This window comes from Cheilinus undulatus, linkage group 2 (assembly GCF_018320785.1).
Source record: "Cheilinus undulatus linkage group 2, ASM1832078v1, whole genome shotgun sequence".
Lineage (NCBI taxonomy): Eukaryota > Metazoa > Chordata > Actinopteri > Labriformes > Labridae > Cheilinus > Cheilinus undulatus.
In genome coordinates, this window is record NC_054866.1 from 34,453,755 (window position 1) to 34,477,731 (window position 23,977).

At 38.7% G+C, this 23,977-nt stretch overlaps 1 protein-coding gene across 2 annotated transcripts in view; it reads right to left on the reverse strand.

The window, feature by feature from the left end:
• Positions 1-18,223, reverse strand: part of igsf9ba (immunoglobulin superfamily, member 9Ba) — a 126,627-nt gene extending 108,404 nt beyond the window's left edge. For both annotated transcript variants that reach the window (XM_041797552.1, XM_041797561.1), the window contains exon 1: positions 18,031-18,223. In XM_041797552.1, coding sequence (XP_041653486.1) covers positions 18,031-18,094 — 64 coding nt within the window. In that variant the 5' untranslated portion in view covers positions 18,095-18,223. The remainder of the gene's footprint in view (positions 1-18,030) is intronic.
• Positions 18,224-23,977: the final 5,754 nt, after the last annotated feature.

The following is a 23,977-nucleotide window of genomic DNA, read 5'->3' on the forward strand; positions in this document are numbered from 1 at the left end:
CTCAGTCTCTTAGACCAACATTTTAACCACTTTTCAACTCTGTGATGGGCATTCATTCCTAAAGGACAATATGGCTACAAATTAAGATCTAAATAATACCAAAAATAGTTTTATTTCCCATATGGCAGCCAATAAATAAAGAATATGACATGCTAAACTGCCTCTTACCATCATTTTTCATTACTACATTTAAAATAAATGTGTTATATCAGCTACTTACATTTTTGTGAACAATATGAAGGCCAGTAGTTTAAAAAAAAAAGAGGGTAACGAAAAGACGTCTAAGGTCGTTTAAAAGTCAGATTCTCCGTTCTGGTTTGCTGAGCCTGAAAGGGCCACAGCACGGTCTGATGGCTGTTGTCTAAACGACTTCATCATGTCACCACTGACAGGATGGGAGGTTTTCTGGGACAGGGTCCAGTCCTCCTCCAGTGTGTCTGTAGGCCTTTATCCACCACTGCTGCAAAAACAACTGCTGGACCAATGTGTACTTTCAAGGACATGAACATCCAGAATCCATTCTTAATGAAGTGTCTCCATATTATGTGTCTGTTCCAGCCTGGTCTAGATAACGTGACAGTCAGGTATTAAATCAGGAACCTGGATAATAAGGCCCAGCAGCCAATATAGTAGACCTATGCGGGCATACACCCATATACTCCATTTACTCTTTTTTTCCTAAGCAAATTTTGTTTGTTTTCTTGAGAGCTTAATGAAGGCTGGACAATTAATTAAAATTGAGATTAAATCACAATACTGCAATTTTCAAATTGCAGAAGGTGCAATATTTCTTTAACCTGAAATGTCAAAATACCAGTTTACTGTTCTTCTTGCAGCAACAGATAGGTTACACTCTACACACTATGCAAATATTTTTGTCATTTTTTAGAATTGTTTACACAAAAATCAAACTTTCCTTCTTTTTGTATATTTTTCCTGATCAAAATAAGAATGACATAAAAATGGCCATTCTCTTTAGCACAACAGTTGATATTCAATTTGCAATAAGAGTCAAAATAAGAAATCATTTCCACAAATTAATCAACCCTGGTTTCTTCTATTGCATAAGGTAAGATGAGGAACTTCGAAAATAATTGCATATCAAATCCCAATCACAATAGTAGGAAATAAAATCACAAATAAATTATTTTCACACATCATTCAGCCCTAATCTCAATATGGTGTATACATGCACACAGAAACACCTGGTTATTCTTATCTCGAAGAGTACTAGTATCCCAGTTTTGATTACTGCATCACAGGTGTCTGGGACGTTTATGTATTTTTTTACAACACAGACTGGACCATTTTGGGGATTTCGAATAATGAAACCACCGTACCAAAACCCACTGAGGGCTACTCTTTTTGACATTTATGTGAGACAGCAACTGTCAAAATGGAAGTGTCTCAATTTTCCGGCAAATGCATTTCCACTTTGAGATTTTTTTTTTTTTCAAAAGTTAAACTTTATTCAAAAACAAAATCTACCGGTTACATTTATAAAACAACTAAATTGCAAAGCAATAATTCATCAATAAAACAGAGAAAAAGGTCAGAAGTCTAATCTGGGTTAAATTATGAATAGACCCATTATAGAAGTAGCCACAGAAACAGTGACTCCCTTTAGCCTTGTAAGCTTTAGCTAAAACTAGTATGGCTACACTAGCTACATAACTAACGTTATTACAAAAGCCAATGTAGCCATGTTAGCTTAAGCAATGTGAGCTTTAGTAAACACCAGTTAGCTACTTAGCTATGTAGCTTAAGTTTTTTTTTTTTTTTTTTGACACCACACAGTAAAACAGCCTAAGTACAGACAGTTAGTCAATTCACAGATAGATACTTAGAGAGATAATGACAGCACAAAGAGCTGCTTTTTAAGTTAAGCTTTCGCCACATTAGCTAGCCTACATAGCTTTTTAGACTTCTATAATGGCTTCCTTTTCTACACTGCAAGTTGCCACTTGCTTAAAAAGTCACCAATATTCATGAAAATGGTTTTCTACTGCCATCCTGCTTACAAAGAGGCAATGCCAAATGGGTAAATTCATCAAGTAAAGCCATAAGGTATGGCATTTGGCCCACTACCATTGATATTTTCCATTTCAACATTCTGAAAATGTGACTTGGAATTTTCATTTGGTGGGGATAAATGTCTAAACTTGATCATTGTGTAATGGCTGTTTCAGACCGGGTATGTGACAGTTGCATAACATCACAGTTTGGTTTTCATTTTGGCATGCTTGTTAATAAGTCAGGGCTTTCAGACTGCCTGTGTAAGTGCTGCGTATCATGTACCTGACACGCATGTGTCTGATGCTGAGAATGTAAGGCACTTGCAGGAGCTGACACTCACCACAGATCTCACACAGCAAACATGCATCCAGTCTGAAACAAGCGTGAAAGAACAGATTTATATTTCACTAAATAAATAACTTTAATACAGTGTTTATTTCTTCTCAGTTTGATTCATTTCATTCAAAGTAACTAATCATGAATTCCATTTACAGACTGACTGCCTGATAGATTGCCAATCAATAGGGACCTATTTTTTAGGGCTGCATTTTAACACTGTTAGAGTTCTGTGAACAGATAATTTAGCTCGACCTACTTTTAGCTCAACATATATTATGTAAGCATTAAAAGCAGTGCTGCATTTTCTTTTTTTAAAGGTGATGATGATCAAGTTCATCCAACCAGAACCACATGACCAGAAAACTGGCTTTCCCAGAATGCTGCAGGCTTTGTTTGCAAGGGGACTCCTCTGGGACTGGACTGGCTGAGGAAAGAGAGAGAGGGGGGTGTGGAGGGGGAGGGGGCACCACCAGAAAGCGCTGGCACATGCCCAGTACTGAGAGTCTGCCATCCACAGCTTGAGCACAGGCCTTTTCCTAAGCTCATTACTCAGATTTACTCATATGATTGTGAGCGAGGGAGTACGTCGGTGAGAAATATGAATAAGAGGAGAGGAAGTGGTGCCGAATGTCTGATGGAGAAACGCTAAACTGGTCAGATGGAATCATTTCAGTACAGCTTGGCAAGAAAGTTAGAGCATCAGTCAAACAAATATGTTAAACACACTTAGATTAAAAAAAGACTGGTAGGTAGGAGGAGAAACGACACAGTACTGCTAAAAATGAAGATTAATAACCAGCGAGTTCAGTGTATGCTCTGAGCAAACAGGAGGTTAAATTAAGGTTTTATTAGATGCAGTAGAGATGTTTGCACAAGCTGCACACAGGCTTCTGTTAGCTGCAGCACCAAGATGCTGATATATATTTTGGTCTTGGTGATCTTAATGCTCTACTGTGATGTCCTAGGTCTAAGATGCTTGAAAAAAATGATGCTTAAATACAAATTAGCTCCCAAATTGTAACAGTAAAATGGTGCTACCTGCATCAATAGTATCCATTAATGTAAATTACCAATGTCACATTTATATATCAGTCTAAGTACATTTTTGAAATGCATAGAAATAAAGCCAGGTAGATGCATTTAAATGACTTATTTGGACAAGGCTAGGCTTACATTAATTTCAGAGGGTAACAGTAATAGCAACACTAACACATGGCTGAAATCTGTGAGTTCACCAAGCTAGAACTTTAACCTTTTAAATATCTACGGAAGAAAAACAAGAAATGATCTCAAAAGTTTGTTTTCAGTTCATAAAGGTTCAATCATTTTTTTCATGCCAGTTAGCTTTGTCAATAAGGATGTGAAAGCAGATAGGACCTGGACAGTCAATAGAGTTAACTAATTGCTGCTTCACTACTCCTTGGGTAATTTCCCACATTTGACATGACATTTGGTTTATCACGCTTCCCACAAAGGTGATAAAAACATAAAAAGAAAAGCATCTTTTAATGAAACATTACTAAAACAGACATTAAATGGAGTGATGATCCTGAAAAACAGCATGAAGTAAAACTCCCCCTTGGTTTGTTGTTCTCAGCTCTGTGCTCTCTGACAGGACAGTGCCTCCATCAGCTTGTTTAACCCTCTGAGCTCTGACCTATTTTTTAACCATTTTATCTCACCTGGACTTTATGTATTAAGAAACATTATAAAACATCAACCCTTCTCTAAACTTTTCTTCAGGACAATCAATATGTATATTGCAGCAATGCCACTTGAATTTTTAAAAAGGTATGGGACTATAAAGACAAAAGAAAACTAATCGGAAATTAAAACTTAAAGATTTGTATCCATTGAACACAGTAAACATTAATGACTACAGGTTTTTCTTCACAAACTTGATCTCCTATCGATCTGGGCTAAAGAATTAAAAAAATAATCATTCTGTGACAAAAAGTCTTCAAAATATTCACATTTAAAAAAAAATGTCCTGGGACAAATTACAGCCTGTGTCAACTTCTCTCTATGATGAGCCATTCAGGCTCTCTCCCTCAGTTTCTAAGTGTGTGGACATGCGTTCTTCAGCAAAGCATGGTGTGACGATGGAACAGCCTACCATTAGTTGTCACAGCCCAGTCGCAAAGCATTCTGGGATACAAACAGACAATATGGCGGCGGACTAACTGGCTAACTCAACAGTCAAAATGGATTATAAATGGATAAAAAGACGTCCAGGAATGGAGTTACTGGTGTGGTTTTAATCTTTAAAGTACCTGAACAGTCAGTCAAGCTCCAGGCTAGCTAGAAAATGTTCTGTAAGAGCTATGAATACTTGGATAGTGCCATTAAAACAGCACAATGGAGGGCTTTCAGAGGAAGTGACTACTATATGGTTATTTATAAGTTATCTGACTTTGAATAAAACATTGCTTCTTGTTGTATGCAACATCGCTCTCAGAATGTAAAAAAAAAACTAAATAAAAGCTATATAAAATTAATCCTAACTTTGACTCAACAACACATAACAAGATGAAAAAACAATTTTGTAAGCCTGAAGATGTGACCTATACCAGCAACTCGGCACACCAATCACAAAAAGATTCTGCTCACCGACTACCAGAGTCTCGGCCTGGCCTCATCTCTAAAACGCCAAATCTCATGCAGTCAAACGTGACTTTAGAGTGAATAAGCTGTTGTGGTTAGCTGTTGGCTGCTACATGCTAAGTCCATTACGACTGCCATTTCAGTTCAACTCCCATGTCAGTTCGTCTGTGATATGTTTCACAGTAGACATTATTAAACACTCATTGGTTGCTACAAATGAACAAGTTTCTCAGCTATTTCTGATATTCATCCAACTTTATGCTTCCAGTTTGTCAGTGCCGTCCATGGCACTGCAGTCTACTATCATTACCATGACTGTGTTTTTGTTTTACTTGCTCTTAGTCAGCCTGCTTCCCGGTTGACTATTCCTCCATATTGCATCAAAAGTCTGCTCATGTTTGTAAGGCTCTCCTCTGTGTACCACACACAACAGGGTTTCTGTTCATAAACATTAAACATTTTTTAATATTTGTGATCTCAGGTCGAAGTGCCTCTGATCAGGTTGGTGAGGGAAAATTTCACTCATAACACCAGATACTATAGGATAATCTGACTGGATAATTTTACGAACTGATCGGTAATCTGGTCTTTTCTAACTTTGGTTGGAAGGGAGGATTCAGCCCGACAATCAGCCTGATTATCATGTAGTGTGTGCAGCTTAAGACTTGCTTAAAACAGATCCTTGACAACAAAGCTCTGACAAAAAGTAAACTTAGTTTTCATTAAGAAGACTAAATTAAATGTAACAAATGTAATTTAGTTTTCGTTGGATGTTTAAAATTAATGACATGAGAGAGCACAAGCTGTTAGGTAGGTTGAATCTGAAACTCTTCTGCCTTTAAGATGTAGAATCCATGGTTTGCAGGGTTTGTAGAACACATAAGCATGGTGTGTATCGGATTCAAGCAAAGAAAAAATTACTGCGCAAAAGGCTTAGCAAAAATGTTAGGATTTTTTATGGACAAAAACTGGGCAAAAATATTTTAGTTTTCATCAACTAAAACTATTAAGATTGAAAATGATTAAAAAGTGACTAAAAAGCATGTCAATCTTAGACTTCATTTAAAATGTTACAATGTTACAATGTCATTTAGCAGACGCTTTTCTCCAAAGCGACGTACATTTGAGAGCAAGAACAACACAAGCAATGATCTAGACAAGAAGAAACAACATCAGTAAGTGCCATCAAGTGCTTCAGGTCCAATTGGACGCAAGTGCTGCCGTGTAGAGTTTAAGGCAGAGTACCTAAAATATGCGTTGTTTATGTAGTTTTTTTTTTTGTTGTTGTTTTTGTTTTTTTTTTTGTTTTTTTTTTTTGTTTTTTTTTTTGTTTGTTTTTTTTTGCTTTTAGCGTCCAAAATGAACCTGCTCTTTTTCCCCTCCATTCCTGCTCACCAGACTTGCAGCCATGAATCAGAATCCAAACTAACCCTCTTTTACATTTGGAAATGTTTCATGCTCACCTTTTCATATCAAGGAGGATAAGCCATGCACACTGTGCAACATGCAAAGATAAAGCAGCAAAAACAGCAAATAGCATGTGCCCATGTTAATCGTCTTGTTGCTATAGAAACACACACCTGTAATTTTGTAGCTGCATTTATACATTGCATTACATTAGTCACATGTGTATACCTTTTCTCTCTGCTCCCTTGAAGCACAACAAAATGCTGAACATCATGGTGATACCTTTACAGTAGCACTGTTGAGAATGCAAATTTATAGTAAAGTGCAGCTTCATTTCAAGAATCAAAACTTATTACATCTTTGTAAAAAGTCATAACTCCACAACTAAAAGAAAAATGTGCAATCTATTAACCCATGCTACTATGTCTGTTTTAGGGACATTCATCATTTTTATCATCTTTTTTTTGAGTTAATAGTCACATTTTATAGATTGAGGCATCAAATTTGGCCAAAGTTATTATTTTTCTTCATATTAAAAAAAAAAAAAAAAAAAAAAAAACGCATCGCCCATAGAACGCCCATGACGCAAAATAGCTCCATCCGCCCTTGTTTGTCTGAAATTGGACACATAGACTTCCATTAAAAACATGTTTTTTGACTGTGTGTCTATGGCACCAAAACAACTTATAGCAACTGTTTTGCAGTCAGTCGATCATGAGGGATCTAAATTTTACCATTCCACAGTGATCCAGGGGATAGTGCCAGCGCACCATTTTAACCCTTTCAGCAGCGCAGACATGATTTACCTTCCATGCGCTCAGACTGTTTGGAGCGCCATTTCACCTGCTAAACATCATCAGAATTAAATGAACCAATTCAAGCCACTAGATATGGATGTCTGAGAGTGGGCTACACGTGTAAGGAAAAGTTTGTGTGCGCCTACGTGTGTGATCGGGTGCAAATCTGTGTGTATGTTTACAACCAGACATGCCGTAAGTGGAGTGTTTACAGTAAGAAATGTTATCTGTGGATTCTGCAGCCTGGGACTAAGAAAGAGTGACATTTGGACAATTTCAACTTTGCCCTCACTTCATAGCAAGTGGATTTACATGCATGAGGATGCACGGGTCCTTTCGATCAACAGGTAAGAATACATCATATCTCAAAGATGCAGTAAATTTATATCTGCGCGTAATTGGCATATTTGTGGTCACCTTTTGGTTAGAGGTGGAAATGCACGTGTTCGTGATTCATATCCTATATATATCCTCTGTTCCCTATGCCTGTACATAAAATAAACCTAACATGAACAAATGCATTCACTCGCATATGATTTGGTAGAGAACGAGGCGCGAGAAAAGGGTGGTAAAACTGGCACCGATAGACTCATCTGTTTAACATGGACAAATCCAAGTCATAGGCATAGTGTACAATAAGTAGCATAAAAAGGGTGTAACATTGAATTTTTTTTGTTTTCTTTTTTTATTTTTTTTTGTTTTGTTTTGTTTTGTTTTGTTTTAGTAGTCAGGGTTGAAGTTGTTGGAGAGATCTTAAGCAGTGAAAGTTTAAAAAAAAGTTGAAAAAAAGTATTTTATTAACACCTTTCTGCATGTCCATTTTTGGACAAACAAGGACAGATGTAGCTAAAATATGGCATTTGGCAATTTCAATGCATCAAAATCAATTTTACTACTCATCATTGGCGTGGCCAGATCATTTTATATGGGAATTATGGTGTTTCTGTGTTTTTTACCATAAAAAATAGCAGTGATATGGTGTACAATAACTGGCATAAAAAGGGTGTAACACCGAATTTAAAAAAAAAAATTTTTTTTTTGGTGGTCAGGATTGAAGTTGTTGAAGAGATTTGAAGCAGTGAAAGTAAGAAAAAAGATGTTGAAAAATGATTATTTTATTAACACCTTTCTGCATGTCCATTTTCAGGACAAACAAGGACAGATGTAAATAAAAATTACAAGGGAGCGAGGGTTAAAAGAAATTGATCAAATATTTATCATGAAAATACTTAATTGTATATATTTACTGCATTTAGAAATAGTTTAACTGGACCCAATACCCCAGTGGTACCATTTAGAGTTCATTACCCCAAACAAACACTAAAATGCTGCCAGGGCAGAAAGAGCTCTCAGGGGTTCAGATGCCTTTTTATTCTTATAGATGACCCCCACCCAAAACAACTTGACATGAATTAAAAATTGTGGTTTTAGTGACATAAAAAGACAAAAACATCACTAAATATCCCAAAGGCGGTTTTAAGGAAGTGTCCCTTCCCCACATCATTAAAACTTTAGAGAACACTGCAGATGTTCAACAAATTAAAGCACTGCTGTCAAAACATTTCCTCCACCATCTCATGTACAGCAGCCCGCACACAAAGTCCCAGACAGCTCCAACAGCCGCAAAAAATTTGAAGAGAGGCCTGTCTATCTAAACCTCGATCTGAATCTGGACTCCAGACACGGTAGGAGGGCTTTCAGACGCTGCCTCGTCACCACTGGGAAGCTTCAGAGATGTTGAGTGGCAGTTTTGACGTTGCCACAAATGCTGTCTGCTTCTATATCTCACTGTCTGTGAGGGAGGACTCACGCCTTCAAAAGAAAAAAAAAACCTAGTGATAAGAACAAGTGTGCCAAGCCATGGTCCACGAGGGAGCTCAGGATCCTGTGAAACATCAAGGAGCGGGCTCGCAGGAAGGGCAGTACTGATGAATACCATCTGGCCAAAAGCCAGCTTAACAAAAGCTTCAAAAACACAAAGTCCCAGCACAGGAGCTGAGAGGAGAGACCGTCTGCCATCAGCGAGTCAGGCTGAAAATAGTCCTTCAAATATAACACTCCCCGACACTTGCCAATGACATTTAATTACTTCTCTATCGCCATCAGTGTCCCTCTTGTGCCACCTTGATCTGTTGCCAAGTCACCGTTGACTTTGTTGAACTAACCTCGAGTCTCCCCGAACATATGTTGCTGTCCCAACGGACATTTGGAACGGAAAACTTCTTTGACCATTTATTTAATATGACTGACGGCTCATACCTGAGGCTTTCCATTTGATTCACTGACTCGATGTGTTTGCATGCAGTTAGTCAAAGTCAAATTATTTTGTCAGTCTGAATAAGACTGAAATTTTAAAAATGTATTTAAACATGTTGGTCGAACTGAAATCATCCTAAACTGAATTTTTCAGAGTTGGACTAACACATCTAAATAATGCAGTTGGAAATTAGTTAACTTCTTGCATGTTTACACTTCAGTTAGACCAAGACTAGTCCACTAGCGTTCTGCACATGCTTCACAGTGTCTGTGCTTGGCATTTCCCTGGAAATCAAACAGCCTAAATCCTAAGCCTAAGCAAAGCAGGAGTCGCCTTGTTGTCTGCCTTTGGTTATTATCTTAAGCTGGAGGTATGGCATGTCATTCTTACCAGAAGTAAACCACAGAGTGTATACAAGTGAAAGGGCAGAAAAGACTGTCCATGTTTTCACCATTCAATTTACAACCAGGGCATGCTAAGCAGCAGGCCTGGTCTTTATTCAACCTGTAAATGCCTGGTAGGGCATGTTAGGGGTGAGGGGAAGTTCCACGTTACAATTGTAAGCTTGGCTGATTGAACTTGCAACTAACTGCAGCTAATAATCGTGGACCATCACATGAAAGCTGCACGAAGATGGATGAGCAACAGAATGGAAGATAGCTGCAGTAGCAGTTTGTGGCCACCTTTCATGTAACAAAGCGAACATTTTCATGTTTCTGCTCTGTTACGACAGCCACCATAACAAGATATGTCACATTACAATGCAAAAATAAGAATTTCTTTGGCTTTAAATTAGTTGACAGAATGTAAGAACTCTGTATCAAAGGTCTAGTCATTTTTCAATTTATATAGACATTGTAGCTTAAATGCTCTAGAGCTATAACTAAAGCATAACATCTTTTCCACCATGAAAAATTGTCTGTGGAATTCTTTGGACTTAGTTGCTCTTGTTTTGATAAAGAAATGTTGCCCAGTTCTTATAAAACTCCCACTGTAGTTACATCAAAGCTAACTGCTCCACCAGCAGCCACTGTATATACCAGCCCACGGTAAAATTAGCTTTTAGTTCCATTCATTGCTCTTTCTTTATAAAGAAATGTGGTCTACTACACCTGCAGCAGACACCGCTTTTGACTTCCGGTACAACTTAACCCCGCCTGTAGCTACTGCCTTGTTCTTCTCAAATGATGCTGATTGGCCAGGCTCATTCTCGGACCAACGGTTTCAGACTACAGCTTTGCAAGATAGATTTGCCTGATGACAGACATGGAACCTGACCTATCCATCTTCTTTGCAAGGTCACCATTCAATCCCTGAACTGGTTTCTAGACAGTCACTGGATCAAATAGTTGAGCCTCTGAAGTCTAGGAGTGCCTAGTTTAATTTACTGACTTGTAAAGATTTTGTTTTGTTTTTCATATTTATGGTTAAATTCATACTTTGATTTAACAGATTATCCTCGGGCTAATACAACAGCTCACTGGAAAAAAAAAAAAAAACAACACCTCCAGCACTAGCCAAGAATAACAACACTGCCAAAATCAGGAGATCATGACAAGGTGCAAAAAACCTTATTGGGTGCAGAGAACAAAGCTGTGAACCACATGTTTAGACAGAAAAGAGCCTTTAATTGAAAAAGAATATAAAACTGTGAGCAGCATTGGTGATGGGAAGTTGGCTGAACAAATAGACAAATGATTTTGACAGCTTGGCTGACAACAATCTTCTGCATGCAAGATTATAATGCTCTGCATATGAGTCTAAGAAATATTGGAAATTGCTTTGGTACTGAGTCATCCACCATTTCTTACCTAAAAACCATGCATCTTTACCACAACTTGGCTAGCACATTGGATTCTTTGACTGCCAGCTTCACATTGCTTGGCCAGTCTATGTCCAGATAACACTGCACGCACTGGCGAAATAACAGGCAAAAATGTTCCTTCTTTAGATTTAAAATCAGTGTTTTGCAGCAAAATTATTTTTTAAAAAAGTCCAGAAGAGATACATGTATGTTTCTGCAATGCTCCTCAGGTGACCATCTCATATGTGTCTGACAGATAATGCGCATCTATTTTAACTAAACAGCTAGCTACATAAACATATGAATAAACAAAAGTTTCCGCGGAGTGCTGCCAAAATGCAGGTGACAAACACTCATTACCGTTCCTGAATGCACCATGCAGACATAGACCGAGCACTGAATCTGCTGATCAGAGAATGAGCTGCTAATGCTATTCTAAAGAAAAAGATCATCCTCCATGAAAACACTCTAACACGCTAAGAGTAAGGCAAATTAAGGATATAGGCTACGAAAGGTAACCTAGCTTTATAGCCAATCATGCTTAAACTAAAGCTATGTTATTTAAAAATATATGTACTAAAGCTACATTAGCTTATGCTCCATTTACTAAAGCTAACGTAACTTAATTACATTAGCCAGTGTTTCTAAAATGGTGCAGTGTGGCACACTGGTGTGCCTTAAGGCAAGTCACATTAGAGCAACAAAACAACAATTACAGTTACATTTTGGATAAAAATATGGTGTGTCTTGAGATTCTGGCTTGATCTTAGGTGTGCTTTGCCCAAGAAAGTTTGAAAACCACTGGCTTTAACGATGTTTGCTGAAGCTCAGGTTGCTAGAGCTAAAGCCAACAATGCTACACTGACTTACATAGGAACGTTAGCTAGCTAACGTAACGAAGCTAAAGGGAGCCACTATTCATTTAATGACTTCTAAAACAGATCTATAAATAATTTAATCACTGGATTAGACCTCTGACCTTTATTTCTGTTTTATTTATGAAATGTTTAGTCTGTAATATTTGCAATGTAGTTATTTTAAAAATGTAACTGTCTGACTTTGTTTATGAATAAAAGTTAAATAAAAAAAAATGGAACTTGGAAATTTGTTCTCTTCTTGTTCTTCTAACAAAAGCAAAATGCCTCAAAAATAATATTTTTAAAAAGTCTTCCACATTTTCATCACAGCTTAAAGTACAGACCCAAAATTATTGTGTTAAAATTGTTTGGGTTGTTTTTCTTGTCCATTATGTTATATTTTATAAAACAGGGAAAACATGTTGGAAATCTTAACCTTTGATCAAAATGTTTAACAGAATTTTATGGCAAAAATGTCCTGGTTAAAACAACACCACACAACTTGTCCACATTAAAATAGTTGTTTCAGAGTCAATCTAATATTACTCTGACTTTAAGAGAAAGAGTGGTGTGTACCACATTTCCACAGAGTGCCCTGATTTCTGCTTTCAGCACTGTGGCACTTTACTAGCAGTTCTGTTTTGAGAACTGCGCACAGCTTTTTGGCATTAGTTTACACACCAGCTTTCAGCTACAAAGACGCCTGTAAGCTCATCTTCCTGTTTGACACAATAACAAAGAGACAGAAGACGATGGTTAGGCAGTGACTGATCAAGACGCTGGACTACAGTAAATATTGGATGGGCTTTTACATGTTTGGGAGAGCTTCATGAAACAGAAGGCTGCAAGTCTGATGCTGACCTGACTATGTTGGAGAGTTGAGTTGTATGCATATTCTGCATGCAAATGGTTTGCAAAAAACAGTCTGCAGATATTTGTGAAAAATCTGGTAAAATTACCACATTTTCTTGTGGACATGGTACTTTTCTGTCACAACATCTTTGCCGGCTTTGATGGATACATTTTAAGACATTCGGCTTGTTAATAAATGAGATTTTGCATTGGTTCTGGCAGGACACAGAACCCATATGCCCAGCTGTAATCAGCTGATTGCAAGATGACTGATTTATCATTTCTCATCAGTTTCATCAAATCATGGCTCATTCTCTCAACAAGACGGTCCATTTAAATATGACTCCTTCTTACTGATCCTTGCTACACCAATGCACCAACAAAACTGCTTTGCCTCCACAACCCCCACCTCTTTCATATGCACTCCCTGGAAAGTCAAAGCATGCTAGCTGACTTGTTAAAAGAGCAGCTTTTGAGAAGTTCATTCATCTCCACGCAAAACTGTAATGCAATAACTGCTTAAAACTATGACAAGAGTGTTCTTGACTAAAATGCATGTTATGAATAAGAGGTGTATCAGCACTGTGAGAGTTTTACAACAGTGCAGGTACACTCAGAGACCTTTGGTGAACACCTAAGTGTACCAAATTCCTTCACAGTGTAGCTTTAATTTAGCAAAAAGACATATTTTGGGTATTCTTATGAAGGACCGGTGCACAGTGTAAAAGCTGCAGAGCAATGAAATTTTTGGCCACTATAAACAGTCCAGCAGGAAAATTAAGGCAGGACTTAAAAGTTGCAGGAGTAGTGGACAACAGAACGACAACAACAACTTTTGAAGCCTCTCTGGCATAAGTAAAGAAAAAGACACAAAAGTAAAGTGCAAATGTCAAAAGGAAGAGTAGGAAAACCCACCGCTTAACAAGACTTGCTTAACTTCAGCAGAGCCAATATTATCAATGAAAATGCAGGTACACAGGCTTACATTTTCAAACTGTTTGCAGATGATGATCCATTTTATTTATCCAACAATATTACATCGTCCTGGTCTTGTAGGTCGTGTAGAATGTGAGGTATAAGAAAACTTGATTATTTCTAGATTAAAACATTTTATAATATGTTCTTGTATATTTATACCATGGACGTTATTTCTTTGTTCCACCAAAATCTAGATGCAAAGGTATATTCTATGAGTTTGGACTTTTGAGTTTCAATAAAACTAATGTGGTGCCTTTAAGACACTTTCTCACAATAACAAAATATTTTAATATACTGCATTCAACCAAATATTATATATTGATCTTTGTTCACTGAGTATCAGCCTTGTGTTATTTTCCAACAGTGAGAAAAGTGCACAGGTAATAAAAAACACTAAAGAGAAAGAAGCCAAGTCTCAGCTCAGCTGCGCTGCCCTTATCCAACTGTTCTTCTGTTTGTTTTTGGAGCAAGTTATCTTTGGACCATCTGCTTTGATTTAGGTTCACTGGTACCATGAAATCTGACCTGTATCTCTCCTACATGAGGCAGTATCCAAATGATGAATTTTCATCATTACTGCTCTTAAATCTGACAATGAGAACTCCACCAAACTGTCTTCATCGTGGTTATTTCATAGAATGATTTCCTGTCCTAAATGATGGGCTCTACTGGCTCTCCGTGGAGAGGGCAGGTCTCAAGCATGTATCTAGCCATTGGTGTTATACAGAAAAGCATTTGGTTTGCAGCTTACTATCACATCGCGTACGAATAAAGATGGCAGCACGTTTTGATACGATCAGTTATAGAAATATAATGTTTGTGAAAAAAATGTGTACTTCTTTTATTGCTGAGAGACAGTAAAGGATATTAAACCATTTCTCTGGTATAGTTATAATGAAGAATACGCTGGTCAGAAGCAGCTTGTAGCTTAGCATAAAGGCTGGGGAAACTAATGTTGAAAATGCTGTCTAAAAGTAGCACAATCTCCTACTGGCTCCCCCCTCTTCAGATCACTATTTAGCACATCATATTGGATTTAATCTACACAAAAACTAAACCAACCATATGTTAGGTTGTCCATTTTTCAGTATTTCAATTCATAGGTTGGAAAATTTAAGAGCAAACTATTGACAAGACAATCAATCATATTGTTTAGACAGTTCTGGTTCTTTTAGCAAAAAGAACTTTTTGGATTTGATAGACACGGAAAAGCCTAAACTATATTCAATCTCTAACCACATATAAGATGACCAATATGTAGTGAATAGTATATCATCTTGTCCTGAACATGGAGCTCTTCTTACAAAAAGTTGCATCTTTAAATATGCAGCAGTTGCATAAATGCCTCAGTTCTGCTTTTTGCATCATCAAGCATCCTGTTGGCTTGGTGCCACACTGGAGCCAGTTCTCTGACAACTGATAGTGATATCAGACAGGATTTTTATTAGACATGGAAACAGGAAAACTCCCATCACTAGTTTCCACCACAGAACATAGAAACAGCAGCTTGACATGCTTCAAATCATGTGACTAACATTGTATGTCCTTGTCCATTGTAAATATTGTGCATACAGACATTGCAGTCGTGACTGAAAAACAACATATCCAGCCCTGAATAATAGTGTGGAAAACTATCAAAATTTAAAATAAACATCTGCTTCATAAGAAAGGTGGGCAGGAGCGGACTGAATCCTTCCAAGTGTTGCAAGCAAACTCCTGCACATTCTAAATTTGGTGCCAAAACATAGCCAACACTTTGGTGTTTTGTGAGTCAGTGTGCATGTGTTTGTAATTAAAAAACAAAAATAGGCAAATACCTGGTTTAAAACACATATTAATCTTTTGATTTTTGCTGGTATTATGCAGCCCTATCCATTTGCTACACCCCTCAACCCATTCAGGGTTGCGAGGCTGGAGTTAATCCCAGCTGTCACTAGGCAGGGGTGGGGTACACCCTGGACTTGTCAACAGTCAATAGACCCAACAAGCATTTTTGTGGTCTGCAGGAGGAAGCTGGAATGCTTGGAAAGAACCCGCACATGCACATGGAGAACATGCAAACTCTGCACAGAGGCCTTAGCTTGGATTCGACACAGGAGCCTACTTCCTATGAAGGAACAGTGGTAACCCGTGTACCACCATGTAGCTCCTGCTGTTCTCATATAATGTTTAAATCCTTTTTTAAATGTCAGTTTTTGGATGCCATTGACCATGCACCAATAAGCTAGCGGCACAGACGCCACTGGGTATTTTGGGGAATGCTAACTGTTTCCAACTGTTTCCAATTATTTTGCAAAGCTAAACTAACTGATGTTTAAGTTATTCTTATTGATCTGACACACACCAATCAGCAGTAAAACTACGACCACCTGACTACTATTGTGCAAGAATCCCTGTTCAGTATAACTATGACTATAACTATGAGATTTGCAATGAGCTTCTTTGCCAACTCATAAAAGAAATGAATGTGCCAATTTGTAAAAATACATTGCTTTATGGGAGAAATGCTACAAAGACACTTCAGTCAATGGGTTATGCCAATGTTTCACCTTGTTTTTACTGATTATTTATGTCTTTTTTATTATTTAGGTTAACTTTTTAGTCTGGGACACTGTTGCCACTTTGCATATCATGTTTAGCCTGTGCTGTTTATGTGTGTTAAAGGAAGCCTACTTGGATACTCACTGTAAAACAAGTCTACCTAGGGGTACAAATAAAATAACCTAGCACTACTTTGGTTACACTTTATACATGCCTTTCAACAGACATCATGCTTTGAGGTGCAGTTCTTGTATAGAAATTTGCATTTTTGTTATTAAAAGTGCAAAAAAATGGCCTGATAACCTTTAGCATAAATGAAAATGTAAGGAATTATCTTTATAATTAGCAGTAAGGAGTATAACATGAGTCTAAGTTGGTGTTAACATGCATTTCAAAGGCTCCGTGTTGCATCAGACCGGGTTCAGACACTAGAGGAAGTAGACCAGCTCATTTGTAATTACTAGCAGCAGACTACGCTGTGATTTGGGACTATCTGGTGCAGCCAAAAGTAAATCACCCTCACTGCGGTGTCGATACCAGACAACACCTTTTTTGTCAATGTTATTAAGCCCCATCTATCCTTTAATAAAATGGAGACTTTTGGAGACTACACTGATCACTAAGACACTCTCTGTTATGAAACCAAACATATCCCTGCTGCATCATCTGGAGAAGTTTTTACAGTTTCCCTAGCCTAAACACAGCTATCACTGCAGGAGGAGCCAGACCTGTGAGCAGACCAGTTCTGACTGGGTATCTAAGGGGTCATTGGGATCAGTTACCAGGCGACAGCTTGGCACATGTCTCCCTCATCTGGACACGAGTGGAAAAGCAAGGTTAAGTAAGTACATGGGTCAATACAGAGTGCAGAGAGAAAAAAATAAGAACAAAAGGGGAAATTGTGCAGTTTGTTGCTCCAGGAATGATTAGTTTGTGATAGATCAGCAGTAGGCGAGCCTTGCAGCCTGTGCACTCTGTGCATCGCACATTACACTATGATCGTCTGCATGTGCAGTGTGGGATTCAGCATACAAATCCTATGCATGCAGTATCAATTTAAGAGTGCATTTTATCTTACATGCAATGCATTATTTAGTTACTTTTCCATCTTGAGGGCTGAGACGGTCACACCCCTCTCTGGAGAACTCAAATGGGACTGCTTTACTATGATACAATGCACACATTTCCCCTCAGCAGCAGGGACGTTATCTCCAATATGCTGCTTGTTTTATCACACGAATAAGACCTCATGGATCTCCACAATACAGGCCGTGTAAGCCACCAGCAGCCTTATCAATCAGCCTATCTTTGCATTGGTCAATCACTCTGCACATTTACACCCAATTTCCTGTCTGATGCATATGAGCCATTTCAAGACAATTGCTGGTTCCCTGATACGATTTAAGCAGGGCTGAACTTTCACGTGACATATGAGATATGCAGCCATTTGTTAGAATGAAAAAGCCTCACACTTCACACGAGCTAACACAGAAAAGGGAAATGCAGCAGCAGGCGCACGCGAACACAGCAGAAATCATATGCTATGTGCGGCACAAGATATATTGCACTTCAACTCACCTTGAGCGGCCGTTCCTCTGGTGCTGAATACACTTGCTATCAGAGTGGCCACATACCAAATCATAGTACTATTGCCGACCAGCTATTACCACGCAAAGTGCCCCGTTCAACCAATCTCTCATATTCGACCTTGCACCTCACGGTCTTTTCGACAGAAGCCCCCTTTTCATGTCCTGTTTTCTCTCCTCGTGGCGTTTCCCTTCATCCCTTCCCTCCCCCGTCCTTCCATCCGCATCCTCTCTCCCGAAGAGACAGAGCACCTGCACCGCCGCGTTTGTAGTAGACGGAGCCCGTTTTTACGAGCGCATAGTGAAACCAAGTGTGAGAATGCAGCCACAGGTCCGCCTCTGCCGTCATTGGATTGGCTACTGATTGAGGCTTTGGGGCGTGTATTGGTCCTCCGTACAAGCCCCGCACCCGAATGACAGGAGCGCCGATTCAAGGTGAGTTGGAGCGTGCCATAGTAGTGGAACCGCAGTATCATGCGCATTGACAGAGAGACGTGTCCACATCTTTAAATACCTCTCATTTAAACTGGCCCCCACGTGCACCATCACCGCCCATCATCCATTCACATACACGCTATCCTTTTGCACTATCACTCATATCACTATTGGCATCTTTTACTGCGGGTGTGTGTGGTGAAAAAGGGGGGGAGACGCTGGTGGATGTGCGTGTGACTCATCCGTCGCTCACCCATAGCCCTCGGCTGTTGTCATGTCGCTGTCACCGACATAAAACACTCTTTTGCCGCTACCGCCGCGCCGTGTCTGGCTCTATGTGAAGGGTGTGGCGACAGATACAATACCGTTTTCCTCCTCTGTGTTTTTTTTTTTTTTTTTTTTTTTTTTTGTTTCCTCGACGGCCAAAAACGCGAGGATGCTTGCAGCTCCATCACGCTTGTGCCCACTGCGCACACATGGTTAACACTGATAAGGCTGCCTCACACTCACTCCCAGTGTGTTTTTTTCTTACTACATGCATGACCACAGAGGAATCATAGCGTCTCTGTGTGAAACGCCTCTGGGCTGCTCACATCTCACACGGATCTCGTCGCTTTTACAGTCTGCTGCGTGTTTCTGCGAGATAAACATAAAGGTGATCTGTAACGTAAGAGGAATTTGGCGATTGCATGAGCTCAGGTCTTTTTCGGTACAATTTGTAACATTTTTTTGTCGCGGCACATGTCTGTCTGTCTGTCTGTCTGTCTCCTCCCTTCCTGTTCCCTTTCCCCTTTTTTTGAGACTGCCACTGTTCCTGTCTGAAATCAAAGAAATTGTAAAAACAGACTGACAAATAATCAAAGACGTTTTCCTCTTTGTTCCAGTCAAATCCTGCTGAGTAATATTTCTGCAGTGCATTTGAACATTTTATCACTTCTTTGCAAACATTTATGATTGGGGTTCAGGGAGTGGATCTTTGCTCCCATGGAGGACTTGAACACTGATAGATTATGGGCTACACAGTGGCGATTCATGAGTCTGTTGAGACCCAAGGCAAAAATTCACAGGGGGGCCTCAGAGACCAGGTTTATATCAGTATAGCAACCCATAACCAAGTTGCCAGGTATGTGTTGAAATGGTAGCTTCTATCTCATTTGCGGTCTTACAGCCTGCTATAGCTAAGCTAACAATGGTGTCAGAGCCAGACACTGTTCTAAGTTAACCAATATTAAACACGACCCATTCTCAAAGTGCACTGCAGAGTAAGTCGCTCGCTCACTCTCCCTTTACAGTCTAATGCACGGGCTCTGCTATGCTCGTGATACACACCTGGGGCCTGATTTATAAAGCTGGCTTCTGCACAAAACAGCACTTGAAAGTGACGTACGCCACTTTCCCCGCAAGGTTGTGATTTATAAAAATAAACTTGGTGGGAGAATGTGTGCACCGGTACGTCAACTTGATCCTTGCACACGAACATTTTGGAGACGGGTGAAACTTGCGGTGTAGATGGTTAGGTGGTGAATTGAAGCCAATTTCATCTCATACATTTGATGTCATCACATATCAGACTTATAGACCCGCGTAATCAGAAACACCCAAGTCTGCAGTGTTATAGATGTGTTCCTTTAGTGAGCCATTAGGCCTACTACTGTATGCACAATGTTCATATATCATACTTTCAGAGACTTAAGGGATCATGAAGATTTCCTGGCCCATGATGATGACTGGCTAATAAACCGATTTAGATTCCCTAGAGCAGTGCTCTTGGATCTATGTGCTGAACTGGGCCCAGTGTTAGACAGAACCACCCGCCTGAACCGCGCCATCCCGGTGCATATACAGGTGCTGACCACTCTGGGGTTTCTGGCAACCGGCTCCTACCAGTGGGAATTAGCCGACAGGTATGTGTTTGATATGATTAACAATATATAATTTTACATTTTCTGTCTAAAACCCCTTTTGGGTATGATATCATACAGTTAAATTCTGTCCTTAGGTCTGGGATATCACAGCCATCCCTCAGCACAATAATGCTAGCTGTTTTGGATGGCTTTATAAACATGTCCCGTCGATACACCGGGTTTCCTTACACTGTGGGTGAACAGGCCAACATTAAAAGCCAATTTGCAGCAATGTCCGGTTTCCCAAATGTAATCGGCACAATTAACTGCACTCAGGTTGCTATAAGGGCTCTGAGTGAAAATGAATTTGTCTATTGAACCTAAAAAATTGTGCAATCAATCAATGTACAAATCATTTGTACCTCAAACATGGTTTTGACAAATTTAGTGGCGCAGTGGCCTGGGTCAACACATGACTCATTCATCCTGACACATGGACTGCAGATTGCTCTGTGGCACTCACACTATTTACAGCAGTGACGACATGCTGCCACTCGCTTGTTTTTCTTTTATTAGTAATGCCACTACTGTGACCGCCAAATAAAATAATTTTTCTGGCCTCCACCTCACCAACAAGCACCTTTATTTCGGTCTCCATGAAATTCCTTTTCCTTGTTGTCTCTGCCATGATTGAGCGTAAAATGCTGTCGATCAGCAGGCTTATTTATATGCAAAAACATCCCTGAGGTACTTTGCATTGACCATTCGTGGCAAAATGTGGGTGTGTAGAGGGCGGGATGTGAGATGAATCCACCTGCGCAATCTTCCAGGTGGACTGTGATTTATAAAGTGAAAAGTGCTTGCAAGTGTGCTTACGTACAGTTATATAAATCAGATTATTTTTTTGTCGCACGCCATTTTCAGCTTTTGGGCGCACGTACACTTTTAGTATGGATCCTACGCAATGTTTCATAAATGAGGCCCCAGGTCTGTTTTCAGAGCTGGTCGCTGCCAAACTGCACAATCCATGTAAAGCAGATTAAGCAGGAGGGAAAATGTGCACTGCATCCAGTCAACTTCAAAAATACAACACAACTCCTGTATAACAACTGTACAAACTCCCAAAACAGTCTGGCTGCAGATCGTACATCTCTGTTCATCTTAGACACCATCTCTACAAACAAAAACTTTTTAAATAAAATCAGATTAAACTTCCATTTAGGGTTAGGGTATAGGTTAAGGTAATGGTTAGGATACCAAAAGTTACAAGTTAAAAACCCAACCTGCAAAATCTGATTTCAAAAGGTTTGATAAAGCTGAATACAGTCTCCTTACAGGAAAAAAGCTGGTCTTCCATGAAAACATTCTAATGCAGCAAGTGTAACTTGCGTAGCTCCATTTGCTCCATAACTGCTTAGATAACTTAGCTAAAGCTAAGCTCACAAAGCAGCAACATAAGATAGCAAAGCTGCATTCTCTGTGTTGCTAGGTTAGCTTTATATATGTTTAGCTCATATTGTTGAAAGTTACTTGCGTATTAGCATTAACTACATAGCCAAACTTTGTTAGCTTTAGGTAAGTTTGCTACAGCTCATTTTTCTGAAACTTACTTAAGTGGTAACATTGATTACATAGCTAGCATAGCTGTGTTAGCTTTTAGATAAGATTGCTACAGCTCATGTTGCTAAAACTAATTTATGTAGTAACACTGATTTCATAGCGAGCATAGCTGTTATCTTTAGCTACATTTTCTACAGCTCATATTGCCAAAAGTTACTTGTGCAGTAACAATAGCTTGGGTGGCTTCGTTACCTTTAGCCATGTTCGCTACAGCTCATGTTGCTGAAACTTACTTAATGTATGTAGTTACACTGATTGCATAGCTAGCATAGCTGTGTTAGCTTAAGTTAATGTTAATGAAGCTAAAGTGGGCCACCAATCATGTAACTACTAAACGGGTCTGTGCATAATTTAGTCCCAGATTAGACCTCTGATCTTTTCTTTGTTTTATTTATGAGACAATGCTTAGTCTGTCATTTTTGCTTTGTGATTATTTCATGAATGTAACTTCCAGACTTTATGTCTAAGTGAATAAAAATAAATAATTAAATCCAAAACTTGAAATACATTGTAACAGTAAATTATGGTGCTTCTGTTCTAAAAAAATGAACAGTCTGTGAGAGTGGCTATAAGAGATATATGCTCTGCAGCCAGGCCTCTCTCCAGACTCCTGATAACAAATCATCATCATCAGCAGCGTTATTTATGCTATTATTTATATATTGACTGAAGCTATGCTGAACCATATTAGTAGCTAGCTTCAATAGCTACAGTAATGTTAGGACTTACATTACATTAACATTGTTTTTCTTCCTGTAAATGATGATAAATATGAATAATTTTAAGTTTAATACAAACCTGATTATTGCGTTCCTGGTCTTGAGACATCGTGGAAAAGACACCAGTTCCGCTCAGCTCTTCTTCTTCTTGTAGGCTATTTTCGGCAGTTTCGCTCGGTTGAGAACTATCTGTGCTTCCTGGCTGTCTTTCTCACTCAATGTGGTCCCTAAGTAAATTTCAAAATTTTAAGAAAACATAAAAAAATACTGAGAACACATGCCAATGCCAAATTGTGGAAACATAACAAGATAAATATTTCTATAAAAATCTTTGATGACTTGTATTTCTTACATTTTTGTTTCAAATTAGTGGGTATAGATGGCTAATATAGCCCTTCTATCTGAATTTAAAAAAGAAAAGAAATTGGTTATATTGTGGATATTTTAATTGTATATATAAGTTTGTGATTTAATTTTATATATATATACATATATATATAATTTTTTTTTTTTTTTTTACCTGCTTAAACATTTTAATTGAATTGAATTTTCCCCTAAATGAATTTCTGAATGACCTGCATATGCCTTTTTAACTGCCTGATATGTGTAACTTTTGAAAGTTTGCGAGTCCAATATTTTATTCTTTCTTCAAAAATATCGGTGTCATATCGAATTAAAAAACATTGGTATCGCCCATCTCTATTGAGAACAGCAACAGAAAACCAAAATGTGTTGTGTCTTCATGTAAAGCCCACCAAGCTAAAGCATCATCTGATAAAGCAAGCAGAGTTTAAGGATGAAACAGAAGTTTTTTTCTGACAAAAGGGCAAGGAATACATCCACCAGAAAACATGAATGGTGACCGCAACCTCAGAAAAAAGCACAGAGGGCTTCTAATTTGGCTGCTAAAGGATCACAAAAAGTAAGAGGTCACCCTCACTTGAACAAGAGCTTGTATTTAGGCTCAAGAGTTTAAAATACAGCATCTAGGAGTTCAAATAGCAGTTAATATATGTTTAATTAGTATGAGAGTTATGTGGGGATCCTTGGACAATTTTCTGCCCTTTAAGGGGTCCCTAGCCCCCAAAAGTTTGAAAACCCCTGGATTACAGTGATGTTATATGCATGCATCTTCTCAGTGCCTTCAGTCTTTGGATACACAGGGCACTATGGTTCATAACCAATCTTAAGTCCTTAACTCATCATTGTATTCTGTATGGTCTAGCTGGTTAGCCTTCATTGACCACATGTAGACAAAATCATTGTCACATCCTTATTCATAAGGCTATACTAAAACTGCTTCCATCATACTTTATTCATG